General features: G+C 39.1%; 4 protein-coding genes and 1 long non-coding RNA gene across 6 annotated transcripts; 3 read left to right on the forward strand and 2 right to left on the reverse strand.

Moving 5' to 3' along the window:
- Positions 1 to 173: 173 nt before the first annotated feature.
- Positions 174 to 2,592, reverse strand: LOC116175007 (tetratricopeptide repeat protein 27). The gene is made up of 2 exons (XM_031493046.1): positions 2,571 to 2,592; positions 174 to 2,522 (listed from the first exon to the last, which is right to left on the reverse strand). Exon 2 carries the CDS (start codon positions 2,507 to 2,509, stop codon positions 227 to 229), a length of 2,283 nt encoding a protein of 760 aa, XP_031348906.1. The 5' UTR covers positions 2,510 to 2,522; positions 2,571 to 2,592; the 3' UTR covers positions 174 to 226.
- A 15-nt stretch (positions 2,593 to 2,607) lies between these two features.
- LOC116175008 (splicing factor 3B subunit 2) lies at positions 2,608 to 6,260 on the forward strand. Of its 2 annotated transcripts, none has more exons than XM_031493049.1 (11): positions 2,608 to 2,769; positions 2,818 to 2,971; positions 3,026 to 3,279; positions 3,331 to 3,488; positions 3,534 to 3,732; positions 3,779 to 3,955; positions 4,004 to 4,236; positions 4,863 to 5,217; positions 5,265 to 5,512; positions 5,737 to 6,049; positions 6,099 to 6,260. In XM_031493049.1, the coding sequence occupies exons 1-11, from the start codon at positions 2,749 to 2,751 to the stop codon at positions 6,165 to 6,167; spliced, it is 2,181 nt and encodes a 726-aa protein (XP_031348909.1). In that variant the 5' UTR covers positions 2,608 to 2,748; the 3' UTR covers positions 6,168 to 6,260. The 2 variants fall into 2 exon arrangements, with proteins under 2 accessions (XP_031348909.1, XP_031348908.1); XM_031493048.1 differs by having other exon boundaries at positions 2,609 to 2,769; positions 3,023 to 3,279.
- Positions 6,261 to 8,171: 1,911 nt separating this feature from the next.
- Positions 8,172 to 9,693, reverse strand: LOC116175010 (mitochondrial amidoxime-reducing component 1-like). The gene is made up of 5 exons (XM_031493051.1): positions 9,331 to 9,693; positions 9,105 to 9,281; positions 8,869 to 9,058; positions 8,541 to 8,821; positions 8,172 to 8,491 (listed from the first exon to the last, which is right to left on the reverse strand). The coding sequence occupies exons 1-5, from the start codon at positions 9,543 to 9,545 to the stop codon at positions 8,371 to 8,373; spliced, it is 984 nt and encodes a 327-aa protein (XP_031348911.1). The 5' UTR covers positions 9,546 to 9,693; the 3' UTR covers positions 8,172 to 8,370.
- Positions 9,694 to 11,830: 2,137 nt separating this feature from the next.
- LOC116173502 lies at positions 11,831 to 13,355 on the forward strand. Its single transcript, XR_004145948.1, has 3 exons — positions 11,831 to 11,989; positions 12,039 to 13,227; positions 13,341 to 13,355. It is a non-coding gene; the product is annotated as an uncharacterized LOC116173502 (long non-coding RNA).
- A 1,087-nt stretch (positions 13,356 to 14,442) lies between these two features.
- LOC116173501 (threonylcarbamoyladenosine tRNA methylthiotransferase) lies at positions 14,443 to 17,122 on the forward strand. Its single transcript, XM_031491005.1, has 4 exons — positions 14,443 to 14,708; positions 14,756 to 14,970; positions 15,014 to 15,709; positions 16,358 to 17,122. Exons 1-4 carry the CDS (start codon positions 14,571 to 14,573, stop codon positions 16,932 to 16,934), a joined length of 1,626 nt encoding a protein of 541 aa, XP_031346865.1. The 5' UTR covers positions 14,443 to 14,570; the 3' UTR covers positions 16,935 to 17,122.
- The last annotated feature ends 861 nt before the right edge of the window (positions 17,123 to 17,983 follow it).

Genomic DNA, 17,983 nt, shown 5'->3' on the forward strand with positions numbered 1-17,983 from the left:
ATTTTCCAAGAAAAATGATCTCCACAGCACCCCCTACTCTTTGGTAACCCGGGGGTTCTGTGTGCTACACCCCCAGCACAAGTATAGATAGGTAGTATGTACATGATAGTACTTTGAGACTATTCGTTATAATGAATCTGGCCATCTCCTCCGCCACGAATATAATAAATATATGTTAAAAAAGTCATTTATTTATACAAAAACGTAACAACTTTAATAAAAGCACCTAACTACTAGAATGTGCAGTCCTACATTTTTCCGTAACTTGTTGCACTAGCGAGCTAAGATTATCAACATCAAGGGGTTCGTTAAACTGCTGTTTTTTAATTGCAGATAAAGATGAGGTCAGGCTTAGCCTCGCGTTACTAACAATTAAATCTGACGATTTAATCTCGTTATTTAAAGCACACTCCCCTAATTTATCACATAATCGTAACACTTCCTTGCATTGGCCAATATCCTTTTCCCATCCCGTTTGCGTGTATCCCCTGTGAGCACGTTGCAGCCTCTGAGCTACTGTAGTGACATCTGTTGCCAAATCGGCGTACAATTCCCAAAGAATCCCGTGTAAAGGACAAATGCTGGTCAGTCGGCCAAACAATTCCTGTGTCCTCCTCAACAGTAAATTAGGTTCTTTTGTACTGCAAGTGACGTGGGAGACTAGCGCTTGTAAAACTTCAGGATCTACGTGACTTCCTTTTAGGTCCAGAATTCGGTGATAGGCGTTGATAACGTCAGAAAATGCGTTAACATCGACACTAACAACCATTAAATTATCCCAAACCTTCCAGTTGTCAAAGTTGCACTTGATGGCGTCGTGTAAAGCTTGATGGGCGGCACGTTTGTGGCCCAATTTAATGTAAGTTTTCGCGAGATTATTCCACGCCTGGAAATTTCCCGGTTCTAACGTCGTGTAGCGTTTGTAAGCGGTAGCGGCGCACTGCCAATTTTCCATTTCCAAGGCGGCAAATCCATAGTGAAGCCACACTTCGACTTGCAAGGGATTAATTCTTAGAGATTCCTCAAAGTGCGGAATCGCAGCCATGTATTGCTTGCGGTAGTAGAGATACTCGCCCCAGTGACGCTGAGCTCTACTACTACGGTGCCGGGACATCTCCCAGGCAGTTTGGTAGCAATCAACATCGTCGGTTGAATCGCCTAGTAAACACCAAAGCTTTACGGTGGGGTTCACTTCCAATTGTTCCTTGATGATCTCGGTAGCTTTGTGTCGCAATTTTAACAGAGTATAGCACACGATTACTTCCTCCCACAGTTTTAGTCGAAGGTAAATGTCTAAGCTCGCTTTAATCAGTCCAGTGTTCAGCATAAGCTCGGCCAGCTGTTCCTCAATTTTCCAAATTGGAAGAAAATGAGTGCAAAACACTCCGGTTAAACGGTTGTAAAACTGCGGCTCCTCCCGGCCCACACATTGCATAACCTCCTCGCACTGCAGCAGGCAACGCTCTATTGTGCGTTTATGCGACGATTCGAGTTTACAACGTATCAACAGTACAACAGCACGTACCGCCCACGTGTTTCTTTGGTGCAACAAGTAATCGAGATATGGCTTGATTTCCTCGTAGTATAAATTATCCCGAGGCTGCGAGATGATCAGTTGTCTCACAGATAGAACTAAAAACTTCTGTTCCAAATCCGTTAGCATGGGTAAATTAGGTGCCGCCTTAAATTGTACGGTATCCAATCGAACATCGTCTTCTAACGCTAAATTTTTGGCAACCGTAAATTCGCGAACATCACATCGGGTCGTATTCTCGCCGATACTAACAATCAGCTGTAATTGAGCAACGTCGTTCTGTTGGTACTTTGTTCGTCTTCCCAAAGCCCCCACCAGGTCGTGCTTAACACCCAACAATTCCCTGGCATTTTTAAGATGCAGCTCCGATTTTGGAATGTCCCTGTAAATTTGATAGAGCTGCACCTGCTCCAGCTCCAATAAAGCTTGGAAATGCGACTCTAAGTTTAGGTCTAGCAATTTTTTGTGTAATTCCTCTACTTCGGCCAGCAACTTAGGGCTCAAATCGTCCAGAATCTGTTGGTGAATCATTAAAGCTCGCCATTGCCACCAACAATTGAGGCTAGTATACTCGCAGTGTTTAAAAATAGCCGATGCGGCACAGAGTAAAACGGCATGCTTTGTGTTGACATTAATGTCTTCGTTATCTACTGAGAGACGGCTCTTGTAATCGAAATCTGCACATGTCTTATTGAGAAATTCGTCGAGCTGTTGTACAATTGTGGGGCCGGTAAAGTTAATTTGAATAAAGTTCAGTATGCACTCGATACCAAACTTAAAATACAACTCGCGCTCCTCTTCGGGTAGCCCTTTAAAGAAACCCTCCAGAGTTTCGTGTTGAAAGTTGTGCTGGAGGTTTTTCCATAGCGATTCTGTGAAGATTAATTCTTGATTTAATTTTTCGTTCTTCGAAAATGGACTATCATTGTCAAAATCAAATAGAAACTCCTTTAGTTGCTGCGTTTTCATTTCCATTTCTATTCGGGAACTAAAAAAATTTCAAATCAAAACATGAGGCTTTCATAACCTAACTTACGCTCGTGCCTAAACTAACAGTGTCGCCAACTTTAAAAATATCATTTTGTTACGGTTGGTTACGATTTCACCCCTAGTAAATTATCTGTTTTTATTTATATTGATTAATAAACGGTTTATTTACAATTTATTTATCAGTTGTTGCAAATAGTTAAATTTGAATAACAAGCCGCTTCACCATGAATGATGGAAATCCTCCGGTAACTTTTAGGTTATGACTTGCTCCATTGTAAAGCTTCCTTTTGTAGATGAATATAATGCAGCCACCCCCGATACTACTAAATCCAACAGGAGTATTGGAGCCACCCGAGCTATCTGGGATTCCTCCAGAAGCTTTACTTCAACCTCCAGTGTACGGAGGAGCACCCGGTACCCAAGGATGGGCTACTAGCGAGGATTTTGGTAACTCATTTGTATCTCCCCATTCGTCGACTTGTCATTGTACTTTTTTAGAAGGTCAGAACTTGGCACTACAAGGAATGGCGTTAATGCCAGGCGAGCAACCCTTACCTTCACTACTGTCCCTTAAGGTCGACCCACCGGATCAACTGATCGAAGGTAACGGTACCACTGAGGTTGTGCTGCCACAAGTAATCGAGCAAGTATTGGCACTTAAAAATAGGAGGGCTTTAGAGTTGGGCACCGAGGAAAACGCGGCGGTTTCAGGTGAAGTCGTTGCATCTACACCAGTATGGGAACGGGATGAAAATGTACGTTGTTGCTATTCACAGCGCTCTTTTATTACATAGCTGTAATTGTAGGAAGCACCAGAGTCGGAAAATATACCAAAGGCTTCAAAGGATGTGGCGAAAACCACCAAAAACAAAAAAAAGAAGAAAAGAAAGAAGAATAAAAAGCTTCAGAATGGTGAGGTTGCCAGTTCGGGAACTACAAAAGACATCCCCGACCTCGATGTTGAGTAAGTACCATTAAAGTAATCCGGGACTCATCTACGCTTTTCTAGGTATATACAAGAAAGTTTGGGTTTACACGAGCTAGCCCCGCAATATCGACAGTTTTTCCACATCTTCGAGGCATTTAAAATCGCGGACACAAAGCCTTTAATTCCACCTCCTCAACTGGCCACTCCTACGACTTTGTCAAACAAAACCTTGCCACTGCTCGGCGATCAGTTTCAAGAAGAAATGGAGGAGGCGGACGAGGTTTGTTTATCTGCCTTTCAATGTTAAATCTAACCTCTGCTTTCAGAAAATCAAAGAGGACAAGTCTAAGATGTCCAAGAGGAAGCTAAAGAAATTAACACGACTGAGCGTCGCCGAGCTGAAGCAGTTGGTGAATCGGCCAGACGTTGTCGAAATGCACGATGTTACGGCGAGAGATCCCAAGCTTTTGGTCCAACTTAAAGCGCACAGAAACACAGTTCAGGTGAGTCTCAATTCGTGACATCCGAGCGGATTATATCGCTGTAATTAGGTGCCCCGGCATTGGTGTTTCAAGCGCAAGTACCTACAGGGAAAACGGGGCATAGAAAAACCTCCGTTCAATTTGCCGGATTTTATAAAAAGGACGGGCATTATGGAAATGCGCGCCTCGTTGCAGGATAAGGATGAGACGAAAACTCTCAAGGCGAAAATGAGGGAGAGAGCTCGGCCGAAACTTGGCAAGATTGACATTGATTATCAAAAGTTACACGATGCGTTTTTCAAGTAAGTCACAGGTCATGTGATAAATGTTTACTTTGGGCACAGATGTCATACGTGTATTGTGTGTTGCCTACCCCTTGTTTGAATTTTCGCTGCAACATAGCGGCTGGGCTTCTGCACTGTCTATAAAGTTTCCATAATGCTCCATGTCGGCCATGTTTTTTCCAATTTGTCATTGATTTACAATGGTTACAATAATGCTGTCGACTATAATTATAGTTCAGTGATGTTGAGCAAGATAAATTCATTTTGGTTTACAGGTTAATTTTTACCAATCGTATATGCCCAAAACATAGCGGATCTCCCCTCTACCAATAGAAAATAACATCCACTGTCTGTATAGAGTTACTGTAATTTAGGTATACAGTGATTTTATAGACAACAGTGGCGTTAATAGTGTCTAATTTTTGATTGGTTGTTGAGATCGGCGGCCATGTTGCATCGCAGCGGCATCTAATGCATAAATACATAGGCTTTATTTTAAACTTTTAAAGGATGCATATACCAGTTACAAACTATCTGTTCAGTTCCCGGCATTAAAACACCCTTAAGGTACATATTTTTAGAATGTTGGAAACCTTCCGTAATATTAAACAGTTTGTACCTTGATTTCCATTCTCTTATGTTAGATGGCAAACAAAACCGAAGATGACGATCCACGGGGACCTTTACTACGAGGGCAAGGAGTTCGAAACGCGTCTAAAAGAGAAGAAACCGGGGGACCTCTCTGAAGAGTTACGTACCGCATTGGGAATGCCCGTCGGACCAAATGCGCACAAGGTGCCACCGCCTTGGCTGATTGCCATGCAACGTTACGGGCCGCCTCCCAGTTACCCAAATTTGAAAATCCCCGGCTTAAACGCGCCAATTCCGGACGGATGTTCGTTCGGTTACCACGCCGGCGGCTGGGGTAAACCGCCGGTCGACGAAACCGGTAAACCGCTTTACGGCGACGTATTCGGTACACATCAAGCCAACATAGATGTGAGTTTTAACGGTTTTGTTACTGATTATATAGTGTGATTGTTTAGGATGTCGGGGAAGATATAAATATCGATCGGTCCTTGTGGGGAGAACTTGAATCGGAATCGGAGGAAGAGAGCGAAGAAGAAGAGGAGGATGACGATAAGGATAAACCTGGTCTCACAGATGAGACAGGTTTAATCACCCCGGCCGAAGGCCTGGTCACTCCGAGTGGACTGACGAGCATTCCTGCCGGAATGGAAACACCTGAAGCTATTGAACTAAGGAAGAAGAAGATTGAAAGCGAGATGGAAGGGTAAATATCTAACATCAAAGAGTATAATTATGCAATTTATCTATTATCGTGGTCCAGTACAGTGGTGTTTCAGACACAATGCCATGTTGCCAAAGTATATGAAAATTATTGTTATTGGAATGAAAATATATATTGACAACACAGCATAGTACTCGAAATCCATTGTAGAAATTTGCCCCCAAATAGAAAAAAAATTTCTTTGCTAACACTAACATTAAATTCAGAGGGGAAACTCCCGTGTTGTACCACATCCTCCCCGAAAAACGCAACGAACGTCTCGGTGCGGCCATGATGGCGAGCGCTCACGTATATGACATGACTGGTCTGGGAGCGCCACCTCCCATGACTTCCAAACGTGGAATTTCCTCTGGCGACCAGCGAGAGGGAATGGTCGAATTGGCGTTAGATCCGTCAGAACTTGATATGGACAGTGACGCTATGGCGGTACGATACGAGCAGCAGATGCGGGAGAATCAATCACAGTTGCAAAAGGAAGATCTCAGTGATATGTTAGCTGAGCACGTCGCCAAGCAGAAAGTACGTTCACATTTTCATCGTATACTTGTGATTAATTTTAAATTTTCAGAATAAAAGAAAGCGACAGCAAAATTTGGATACAAAACAGACGAAAAAGTATAAAGAGTTTAAGTTTTAATTATAATGTAAGTGTTTTCAATTATATCATAGCGTAATGCAATTTCTGTAATTAATTGGTGAAGATTTGTAATAAACAGGTCTGTCAGTGACATTTTCGTGTGACAAAATTCCAATGGTATTAAAAATGGGACGCGGAGCACGAAATAAAATTAAGTTCAGAACAGAATACACGAGAGAATACACATTATTACAGCCACTTTTTTCCCCTTTACAAGATGCTAGTTTTAAATTTTAATTCTGACGTTTCGTCTCCGGTTAATCATCATCAACTTTGTTTTTTCTTATGGAAGTCATTTTGACTTTTCGTGTCATTTGATAGAACAATTTTTTCTGATATTTTTTCTTAAATATTGTTAAAGTATCTTCTTTTTTGCCTGGCAAACTTTACAAATTAATAGCGCCATTTCTTTCACATCGCAGATTATTGAAAAAGATACGGGTTTTATTTTTCCAATTTTCCGTCATATGAAAAAAATTGAAAACGAATACGGTTGATTCTACAAAAAACTTTAATACATTTTTGCTCTAAAATAATTTGGGGAACCAATAATCGCATGTTATAAATGTTACATTGAAATCCCTATGATGCGTTACGCAAGTCACCACCCTGTATAACAAAAGAAACATAAAAAAACCTGAACTTTGGGGACAGGGACTACATTCAGTGTACAAAACGCTGTTCTTCCATGTATGAACAATGAATAACGTTAAATTTTGTGAATGTGAAAGGTTTTTAAATAACTGTGAGCATAAATATACAGGGTGGTGCCTAGCGCAACGCAGCATAGGGATTTCAATGGTAATTTCTTTATAGTCAATTACTAGCTCCCCTAATTATTATAGAGCAAAAGTCTAAATACGTTTTTTTTAGAGAAAAAAATACTGCATCTGTTCATACTTTTAGTTATAATTTTCCATTTTTCAAAACCGTAGAAATCGAGAAAATAAAAAATTACATTTTTATAAATCAGTGATGCTTTGGAATCTTTTAACAAACTACAAGCGCATCGTATCTAAGTTATCGTTGTTTGACGTTGAACGATTTTCATATTTAATTCTGTTACAACTATCCGATGCAAGAAAAGGCATCAGGGTAATGTTTTTTTAGAGAATGTATGCTGCATCTGTATCAGATACTATTTGTTTATCATTTTCCGGAATCAGAGTACCTACATAATCGAATAAAAAAAACGGATTTGAAGAAGATTCGTTCCTAAACTTATATTCGGATTTTCCGCTACTGCAGCCAAAACGTTGAATGTATTGTCGTTTTCCTGATGGTTTTGACGGACATTTTGAACGTTATTGCACTTGCAGTTCTTTAACTAATTTATAAACAAATATAAATTTAATATCCGTCAAAGGCAAATAATGAAACGTGATCGCTGTTTTTTTTTAGGTAATTCCAAGGCATATTTGATTTATTGTAAAATGAACCTTTTTATTTTGTCGATTTCTACGGTTTTGAAAAACGGAAAATTATGAGTAATAGTATGAACAGATGCAGTATTTTTTTCTCTAAAAAAAAAACGTATTTAAACTTTTGCTCTAAAATAATTAGGGAAGCTAGTAATTGACTGTAAAGAAATTACCATTGAAATCCCTATGCTGCGTCGCACTAGGCACCACCCGGTGTAAAATCATAGATCATTGTAACGTCAAAATTTTTTATCAAAGCAGTATGGTAGTCATTCCTAAAACCAGAGCCTACTACATATAACTATGAGCTGTAGTCTGCGATTGCTCACGTCACAAAAGCAGACTGATACTTTCTGTAGTTATATGCAGGCGGGTATTTTACAAGTATTTTGTTATTTATTTTTTAAATTTATTCAATTTTCTCATTTTATTTGTACTTACCTTTGACCATGACCATAGTTCCAGAGATCATGTTACGTTCACCTTTTATGGCTACTCAGTTTTGTAATGTTTGTTGCATGGATCAATTTTAACCATCTCCAATCCATTTTTACCACCCGCAAATAACAGGATACTTGCAAAGTACGTTAATAATAATATTGCCTTTATTTAAACATAAAAGTCCAGAAAGTTTACAAAAAGTGCAAGGGAAAGTTCAGATTAAAACAGCGCCATCTGTTCTACCACTAACTTGATAGGTATATTCACTATTCAGAACAAGGAACAAATCATAAGCTTAGACATTATAAGTGCATGACAATGAAGGGCAAACAAAAATATTTTCAGTTATCTGGTATGTACACCACGTCACCCACGCAAATTCTTCCCGGATGCTCCACGCTCATATAAACCCCTAAATTTGGATAGCTCAACCCCGAATTGTACTTGGTCAATTTTCTATACCTGAAGCAAAGATCTCGTTAAAGATAACACGGTGACCGACGGCGCTTACTTTTTCATTGTGGTAATAGGTTCGAAGCCCTCATTGTGCAATCCGCTTTCAGGGTCGATTGTAGTTATCGAGCATCGAGGGCATGGCATGACACTTTTAAGAACGACATCTCCAACTTTAATTCGATCCCAGTTATCCTCCGAGTATGGTTCTATATTTGCACCTCCGATCACGATATTTGGCCGAAAATTATGCTTTGATACGTTAGTAACTCTACTAATCACGTCATTCACGGATGAGTCGGTCAATAATAAAATCGTAGACAAATCGCTATACTTGCCCTGGAAAAGAAAAGTAGGTTTATTTTGTATGGTAGTGTAAGACATACAGAAGTAGCACGTTTTAATTTGGGATACATTTCTATGTATCTACTGTGGAATTTGCGTATATCTCTCTTACGGGATCCATCGTGGTAACCCAACCGTAAACCGTAACAATACCCTAAGAGAGTTTTCGAAATCCATTCTGCCGCTTCATCCCCACAGTCTATGGTGAACACTTTTTCACCATTCCACATCCTGGAAGTACATCAAGTGAGGCAAGTAACAATGTGAGGGGACGCACACAACGTAATCTTCGCGACTATTCCCTAATTTCGGAATTGTAATTCCAAGCGGAACAGTACCGGGGCTGATTAAAGTAAAACCACCCTTATTGGTCTTTGTTTCGATCAGCAGCAACCTGGGGAAGTTTCTCGCTGTCTGAAACGCTTTCGTCTCTTCATTGTACACTACAAGACACCTGCGTAAATACCAAGGTCAACTATTACTCCCTTACAACGCTTCACTACCTGTCCTTCAGCATCCCGGCTTCCAATCCGAACTGTGTACAAACTGCACTTTTAATTGAAACCCGCCGTCCACTTTTCAACGGGTAGATTAACAGATCACCTACAGTTCCAATCGGTTTCCAACAAATCTTACGTGATCTTCTGTAAAAGTAGCATACCACGCCAACTGCACTACCAATCAAAGTAATTGCAGAAACAATCGATTTATTAATCATATTACAATAGACCTTACGAATCAAGGCCAAAACCTTTCAGTAAACCGATCGCTTCGGTATGAGAAAGCGGACGTAGACCAATTCCTTCGATTTTGGGCTCGTGTTCGATATCCCTCTTCTTAGATAACTTGTCCTTCAATTCTTTGGAGGTGACCTCGTACTGTTCTTTCACGTTTTCGATTTCTGCAACATGCGCTCATTACGTAATATAAACGGACGCAAACTACCTTTTCGGACTAACTGCTCGCAGTGGCCGGTAGGATATTCTATGAAAATTGAGCCCACTTTTATGAATGATTTTTTCTCTTGCGAAGCTTGAAAGGCTCGCAGGGATTCTTGCAACTTGGATAACGTGTGGGCTAGTTCTAGCTTTGTGTCTTTCAATGTGAGAATGTCTTGGGCGACCGTTTCTACTTCTAATAGGTAGGTTAATGTTTTGGTAACATCCGGAGGTGGAGAAGTCATTACCGAATGGCTTTTGATGCCGAACTTAAAATACTCACTGCGGGTAGCAATGATCAAGGGAGTCCTCTCTAATTTTTTATTTCTGGCAGAGAATACTGAAAAAAGGGTTTTCCTGAAGACTATTTAATAAAAATTCAAAAAATTATTTTGAGGTTAAGCTTAAGAAGGTGACTGCTGGGTTGCGTTCCACCGAAACCGCTTTAACGTAAAATCATTGATTATACACACTGTGTATAGCTAGGTTTTTAGAATACATTTTTTCTTATGAACCGCGGGGGCGTACGTAGAAATTTATTCTGGGGGGGGGGGGTTAAACAAGTTCGTGGCACATACAGTCACCCAGTGCGTACTAGTAGGGGAAGGGGGGGGGGTAAGAAATAGACATTGGGTTGCAGCCTGCAGGTTGCTGATGCTGGTAGTCATTTATCTATTTATTATTGTACAGGCGAAAAAGATTAGATTCAAACGGTATTCTAACTGCTGACAGGCCCCTTTATTGCTTTTGCTTTAATTAGCCAACGAAAACTTTGAATAATAGGTATATTTATGGGTAAAAAACCAATTTCGACAAAAAATTCAAAGGGCTGTAACTTTTGATCTAGTAGTCCGATCTTGGAACTGTTTGGAATTACGGATTCTACAGGCCACATTCTATAAGAAAAATTTTTTTCCGGGTCGATCTGAGACAATTTTTTTTCGGGGCAAAAAAAGGCAGTGTATAACCTTCCTTTTTTTACCAAAAATCAACTGCACCAAAATTTCTCGGGAAAAAACTTTTTCTTATTAATTTGGGTGCGTAGAATCCAAAACGATTCGTACTTTTTCGATTAGATGTCTCAATCAAAAGTTATGGGCAAAAAAAATTCCTGTTTTTAAAATTTAAAATTCTTATTTTCGTCATTTCGTGAAAGGCAGGACGCAGGTACCTCACCTCAGTAGCAGTACTAAGTACCTAGATACCTATTTGTTATTCTGGGCATCAATGTAGCGAATTGCCGATCGATGCCGAATAGCCAAATCGTTGACTGCCAACACTGATCACTCACTGAATAGTGAATACTGAATACTACAGAATATTTAGATTTTAGTGACTTTAGACTTTAACCAAAACCAAAATTGCTCTCTATATATACCTATATATATATGCCTTTATTTTAAAGTGGGCGGAGCGGATAGCGGAGTATTACCTAAATACCTAATAGCTATGATGATAACTCAATTCTTCTGGGGGGGGGGGATATATCCCCTTCCTCCCCCCCCCCCCCCCCGTAAATACGCCACAGTGAATCTCTAAATATCTTTCTGAGAACATCTCTAACAAGCATACCAAACACTCTAAAAATTAGTCAAAAGGAGTCACAAAAAAACCGATAAGAATTTGGGAATCTACATTATCTATGAGAAAATCCTAAGAACCTAGTGATTGCAAAGGATTTTTTTAATAAGACCTAAATAATATAGCATTTGATTTAGAATTTCTTTTTAATTCTTCAAATTTATACTTGAAAAGCAATTCAGTGCTTGAGGAATTACCGACAAAATTTTGAAGAAGTCATTAGGGAAAGTAAAACAAATACCTTTCATGATTGGTAATTGACATATAATTATAAACTGCAATTAACCTTCCAAAGTTTGCGATAATTATAATTAACGTGCACTTTTACACAAGCTTTGATTACACACTAATGACACAAGTAATGAAAGTGGCAATTAATTCGAATCACACCGTATACGTAGAGAAAGTGACGTGAACTTTGCCACAGCGGTGACGTCTTATGAGAAATAAAAACATTTGTCCAACACCGCATTTCTTCAATTTCCAAGCAGACGTGTCAACTTCTTGCACGCAAATTTGCTTTAATTTTTATAAAGACGTTTTTTAATTATTTCAAATAATGGCACCCAAACAACGAATGCGCATTGCAAACGAGAAGGCGAGCAAAAACGTCGTAAACCGTGGAAACGTACCAAAATCATCTGTAAGTAAATACCATATTGTTAACCCATTTCGACTAGTTCTCATTTCAGAGGCCACAAGAAGACAGTTACCCAGTCGGTCCATGGCTGCTCGCCCTTTTCATTTTCGTCGTCTGCGGATCGGCCGTATTTCAAATAATCCAATCGATCCGTATGTCGTAAAAGCTGTTACCTTCCAAGGAGTTAGCGATTGTTGTTTTACTTTAATTGAATTACCTCTCTCTTAAGTCAATTTTTGACGCTAACTCCCCACAACATTCGTTGTTATTATTATACTCGTAAAGATAATGTAGTTTTACATTTTTTTAAAACGCGAATTTAAGTGAAAACGTCTCACAGATTGCATTTACATCATCTTTCAAATGATACACATTCCAGTCATTGTAATAATTTTGTGTAACATTTGTACAAATTAATAATATATTATTTGTTTGCACATTTCCTCTTTATTTTAGATAACATATTAGTTGCGCGTAATAGATAAGATAACTAATACTGAATGTAAAACACTTCAGGCTTGTTTGTAAATTTGGCACGCTTCCTTCTGATATACAACGATAAACGAGCCACACTTTGTCTTAATATACTTGTTCGTTTAAAAGAAACTTGTTTGAGAATAGCTGCACTTTGCATGTCATTTAATATTCCAATACATGCCTCGGGAATCATTTCAACTGGTGAAAATGGGTTGTTGTTAAACCACTTTATCATCAGGTCCAAAACGGTCACCTTCTCACGCGTGCTCATCTACAACATACACGTTACTTATAGTAAATTCATCAAAAAAGAAACCTCGCAAGTCATTTTCCTAATTTCGCATTCTTGTCTTGTTAACAATATCGGGCGGGCTTTTCTTTGACTTAACCAGGAGTATTGCCCGCATCTCTTTTCTTGTCGAAATTTCATTAACTCTTCCAGCTGTAAGTGAACTTATTGTAAATGGCTAGAAGGGGAAATTCTTTACTTGCTTGCTGCAGGAACTGCGAGCTGTTCATTTTGAATGCCCGAATGGTATAAATTCTCGCTTAGAATATTTAAGTGGTGCGCAAACAAGTGATAGCGAGCTCATAAATAATCGTATCCCAATAACAAGCATTTTTGTTTTACGCTGATGAGTTTTGTGCATTATTTGATTAAGATAAATCAGGATTCATTTTAGTTTATTGTTTGATTATGATATTTTCAACATGTGCATGCATGATTTTTGCTAAGATTAGCCAGAAGTACTTTTGGTCTGTAGGTAGGTATTTGAGATACACATTTTTAAGGCAGAAACTGGCATTTTTTACGGTAAATAAAGTCAATTTTTGGGAAATAGAAAGAGATGCTTTTTAAAACTTATTCTTTTTCTAGGTGCTTTCAAGAGCTATAGACATCCAATACTATAAAGGGCACATAATGGTCTGGACACCATTTGTGAAGTTATGGATCGGAAACATTGTTATTTATTATTGAGCCATATTATACACCTAATCATCCCAGAATTTTTCTTTTTCTCTGGCTGGTTTCTAGAGTATCTTACAGGGCCTAAACAGTTTCTGAAACCACTTAAAGGATTCTGATGGAAAACGTTATCAAGTTTTATTTTACCATAGTCCTTTTGGAACTCTGTCAAAGATATAGAAAGCTCATACAAGCCCGGTACTTCTTAAACTAAACTTATAGTGGGATACAATCGTTATGTAGGTACTTTAACTTAAGGAATGTTTATGTAGGAATTGTTTAATTTATAAGAAATCTACATTTATCATCCTTTTTCTATTTTGCATTTCAAATAACTGCACAAAAAATTTATTATTTATTATATATTTTAAATACCTTTTCTCATTTGATCTCTATTTTAAATTTAATTTTTAAACGTATTTCACCCACCTCTGGATGTGATACATATCTACTGTAAGATACGATTATAGGCTATCTATGATAAAAAAAAATGTCATAATCTTGTATAATTGCGTTTTTTTAAAATTTGATAATCATAGCAAGGTTATCCAAGATCACAGTTATGCAAAGCTTATTTAATATGAAAGCCAATTATTTCCTCAGGATTAATAATTATGTCCTTTGTGGTAACGCTATATTGCGTATACTTAGGTATATATGCCTTGTACTATTTTGAGTTCAAGGTGTTTTGCTTAGGTGATTGGAAAATGATCTAGGGAGCTTCTAGGAAATACTCTAAACGTTCATGGAAGCTCGTCAAGTTATTCTGGGCGCTTTATCGTGCCTTCAATCGCTCTACCAGCGTTATTGACGCCTGTACCAAAATGTTCCAGAGCCTTTTTTTGCAAATAACATAAAAAGCTCTTAAAAAGGCAACGGCTTTCACAAAAAAAAACCTTTTAAAGAGTGGTATGATAATTGGTAAAAAATTGAAATTGATCATAGAGGCACCTCTAAAAAGCATTATGCGGGTCACTCTGTAATTGGGCGCAAGCCTGTTGAGGGCCCAGAACAAGAGAGGGATAATAAATAAATATATGGTAGTTACGCCACTGGCATCGAGGCCACTTGTCGTTCGTTTGGCAACAGTATAGCAATTGGCAACACTGCAATCTAAAAGTCTAACCTCAATTTTGTTAAATGTACACAAAAATGAGTTCGTCAGCTTGCAGCGAAATTATAGACGACATTGAAGATTTAATATCTTCGCAAGACATAACGCCAAAAGAAAGGTATAGCAGCCGAAAATCAGTTAAAGTGAAAGCTAAAAAGAAACAGGTAAAGTTTGTGCATGGCCGAATCTTTCCTACAACTTCCTCTTCCAGGATGATGTGGTGCTTGACCCTGTGATCGGCGATGTTCCAGGCACGCAAACCATCTACGTCAAAACATGGGGTTGCGCTCACAACAGCTCAGATTCCGAGTACATGGCCGGCCAACTGGCCGCCTACGGTTACAAGCTTACGCAAGATAAAAGCAAAGCCGATCTTTGGTTGTTGAATAGCTGTACTGTGAAGAATCCGGCCGAAGATCACTTTAGGTAAGCACACTTCCAAGGTGTATTTCCTGACGATTACTTGCAGAAATGAAATTGGTTCGGCTCGTAAGGAAGGAAAACACATTGTTTTAGCCGGATGCGTTCCACAAGGTGCGCCAAAGGCTTCCTACATGAACGGTTTGAGCATGATAGGCGTGCAACAAATAGACCGTGTTGTTGAGGTCGTCGAAGAAACACTCAAAGGCAATACAGTAAAGCTGATGGGCATGAAGAAGGAAAATGGAAAAAAGATAGGGGGAGCCTCGCTTCTCCTGCCGAAAATCCGCAGAAATCCCCTAATCGAAATCATTGCAATTAATACGGGTTGCTTAAATCAGTGCACTTATTGCAAAACTAAACACGCCAGAGGAGACCTGGGAAGCTATCCGCCCGAGGAGATTGTTGCGAGAGCTAGGCAGGCGTTCGAAGAGGGTGTCGTCGAAATTTGGCTTACGTCCGAAGATACGGGCACCTACGGTAGAGATATCGGAACGTCGTTACCGGAGTTGTTGTGGCAGTTAGTCGAAATTATACCGGAAGGTTGCCGTTTACGGCTCGGCATGACTAATCCGCCCTATATACTCGAACATTTAGGGGAGATGGCGAAAATTCTCGCGCATCCACGCGTTTACAGTTTCTTGCACGTTCCTGTGCAGTCTGGTAGCGATCAGGTGCTTGCGGACATGAAACGCGAGTACTGCCGAGCTGACTTTGAACATGTTGTAACGTTTTTAAAGGAGAGGTAAGCACATTTGACGGTGAGTTAAGTGGGAAACTGTTTAAGATTTGAGTATTATTTGAATTCGGCAAGTTTCGTAACTTTTGACAATTCACAGCACCCATGATTTTAAAAACTCAGATTGCAATTATTTTTTTATATTTTAAAATTTGCTACTATACAGGGTGATCATTTTTCACCATGGAGTCTCTGTTATTTTAAGAGCTATGACTCAAGCCACAAAATTGGGGCAAATATATGTTATAATGAAAACCGCCTATTTCTACTAGTTTGTATTCCAAAAATGGAAAAATTGAGTTTTATCATTGAATAAAAACACTATAAGAAGCCTAACCCCGTGGAAATAAAGCGCGACAGAGATTGAACTGAGAATATAATGGGAACACTGTCAATAGTGTCGATTCTTGAACTGAGAAGAATGAGAATTTGCTTTCCTCCTATTTACCGCAAAGAGAGTTCGGTGGTCACAACCAATGCGGGTGCAAGGGGATTTGTCGCGCTTTCTTCCATAAGCGTTAGGCTTCTTATAGTGTTTTTATTCAATGGTTTTATTTAACTCTCCCCCCTATTTAACCAACATTGTAGCTCTTAAGGTAACCGAAATCTCAGATCAGTTCAGAGATCTGTTGATCATAATTTCTTACTTCCTAGGATACCTGGTATGACGATAGCCACAGATATAATATGCGGATTTCCAACAGAAACAGAGCAGGATTTCGAAGACACCCTGTCCCTCTGTGCGCAGCACAAATTCCCCAGCTTGTTCATAAACCAATTTTATCCACGGTCCGGAACCCCAGCAGCTTTAATGCCGCGTATTCCCGCTCAAGATGTGAAAGTAAGAACGAAAAAATTGACCGATCTATTTTACACTTACGAGCCGTACCAACACAAAGAAAATGAAGTGCACGAGGTGTTGGTAACCGAGGTGTCGCACGATAAGCAACATTACGTCGGGCACAATAAGTATTACGAGCAAGTTTTGGTACCGTTAAATGAGAAATACATGGGGAAGCTGGTGAAAGTGAAAATTGTGAAGGCGACCAAGTTTTCTATGATTGGTGAACCTTTAGATCAGATTGTGATGCCGGGTTTGAGTAAGCCGCTACAAAGTGGAGAAATATCGGGCATACAACGTCCTGTATGCATTGACAACACAAAACTATATGCAAGTATTTGCATACTGTTAGTGTCATTATTGTTGCGAATTTTGTGGATGCTGTTTTAGTAGCGTTTGTATTTGTAAATATAAATGCCTCTGTGTGTTTTTCTTGGTATTTGTTTATATGCCGCCTGCAAGATGAGAAAATACAAAATGCATTGAGGGAAAATATTGAAAATGTAAAATGATTTTTGTATATATATTTAAAATGCAATACGAAAAATAGGTACTTTAAATAAAGTCTCGAATACAAAGGGTTGTTTTTCAAATGACTACAGATCACATGACCGTTTCATGGCTTAATAAGCTCTGAGCAGGCACGCCTTGAAAGCTTGAGAGACCATTCAATTGTAAAAGGCCATTGAACACTGGCTAGTCGAGCCTAGTCCAGAAAACCAAGGGAAGGACTTGAATCGCGCTCCACCAGGACAAAACTTTAAAACGATTTTCAATTGCCTTTCAGGTTTTTTACAGCTTTCAGTGAACCCAAGCATTGATTATACACACAACATAATCAATGACCCAAGTATTGTTTGCAGTTTCCTAGCTGATGCTTTTTGAGAATTTCATAAACTTTACAATGCTGTGAAAATTCCTATTATTGAGAGCGTTTGTCCAAGTCTTTCACCAGCTTACCGTAAATTTATAAGGGATTTTGGCAAATTGTTATAAAATAAATCAATTTACGCCACTGAAATGATTCGACTACTTCATACTTCAGTAGGTACGCCACTGCCGTAGAGTTAGGGACTTTGTTGATGTTGGTGACGCTAGCTTGGAGCTATAAATACAATTGCATCGTTAAAATGGCCGTCTTTTCCTTTAGAAATCACGGAGTTAGTAGGTGGTGTGCGCGTGTATTTAGTTATTTACTTTTTACTGTAACGGCAAACAATGGTTTATTGCAAAACGAAATTGTTTATAGAGGAAAAAAAGAAATATGTTACAAGAGGTAAGCCACATTGAACTTGGTACATGCTTTGCGTGTGATGCTACCCGAAAATGGTGCACGTGAAAAAATTGTAATTATCCTAAATTATTTCACAAATCCTTTCACTTTCGGTTCATTTGATAATTGCAATAGTAGGATGATACATTTGTCTCGTTCGTATGAT

The sequence above is a fragment of the Photinus pyralis genome, unplaced genomic scaffold (genome assembly GCF_008802855.1).
Source record: "Photinus pyralis isolate 1611_PpyrPB1 unplaced genomic scaffold, Ppyr1.3 Ppyr1.4_LG6, whole genome shotgun sequence".
In the NCBI taxonomy this organism is placed as follows: Eukaryota; Metazoa; Arthropoda; class Insecta; order Coleoptera; family Lampyridae; genus Photinus; species Photinus pyralis.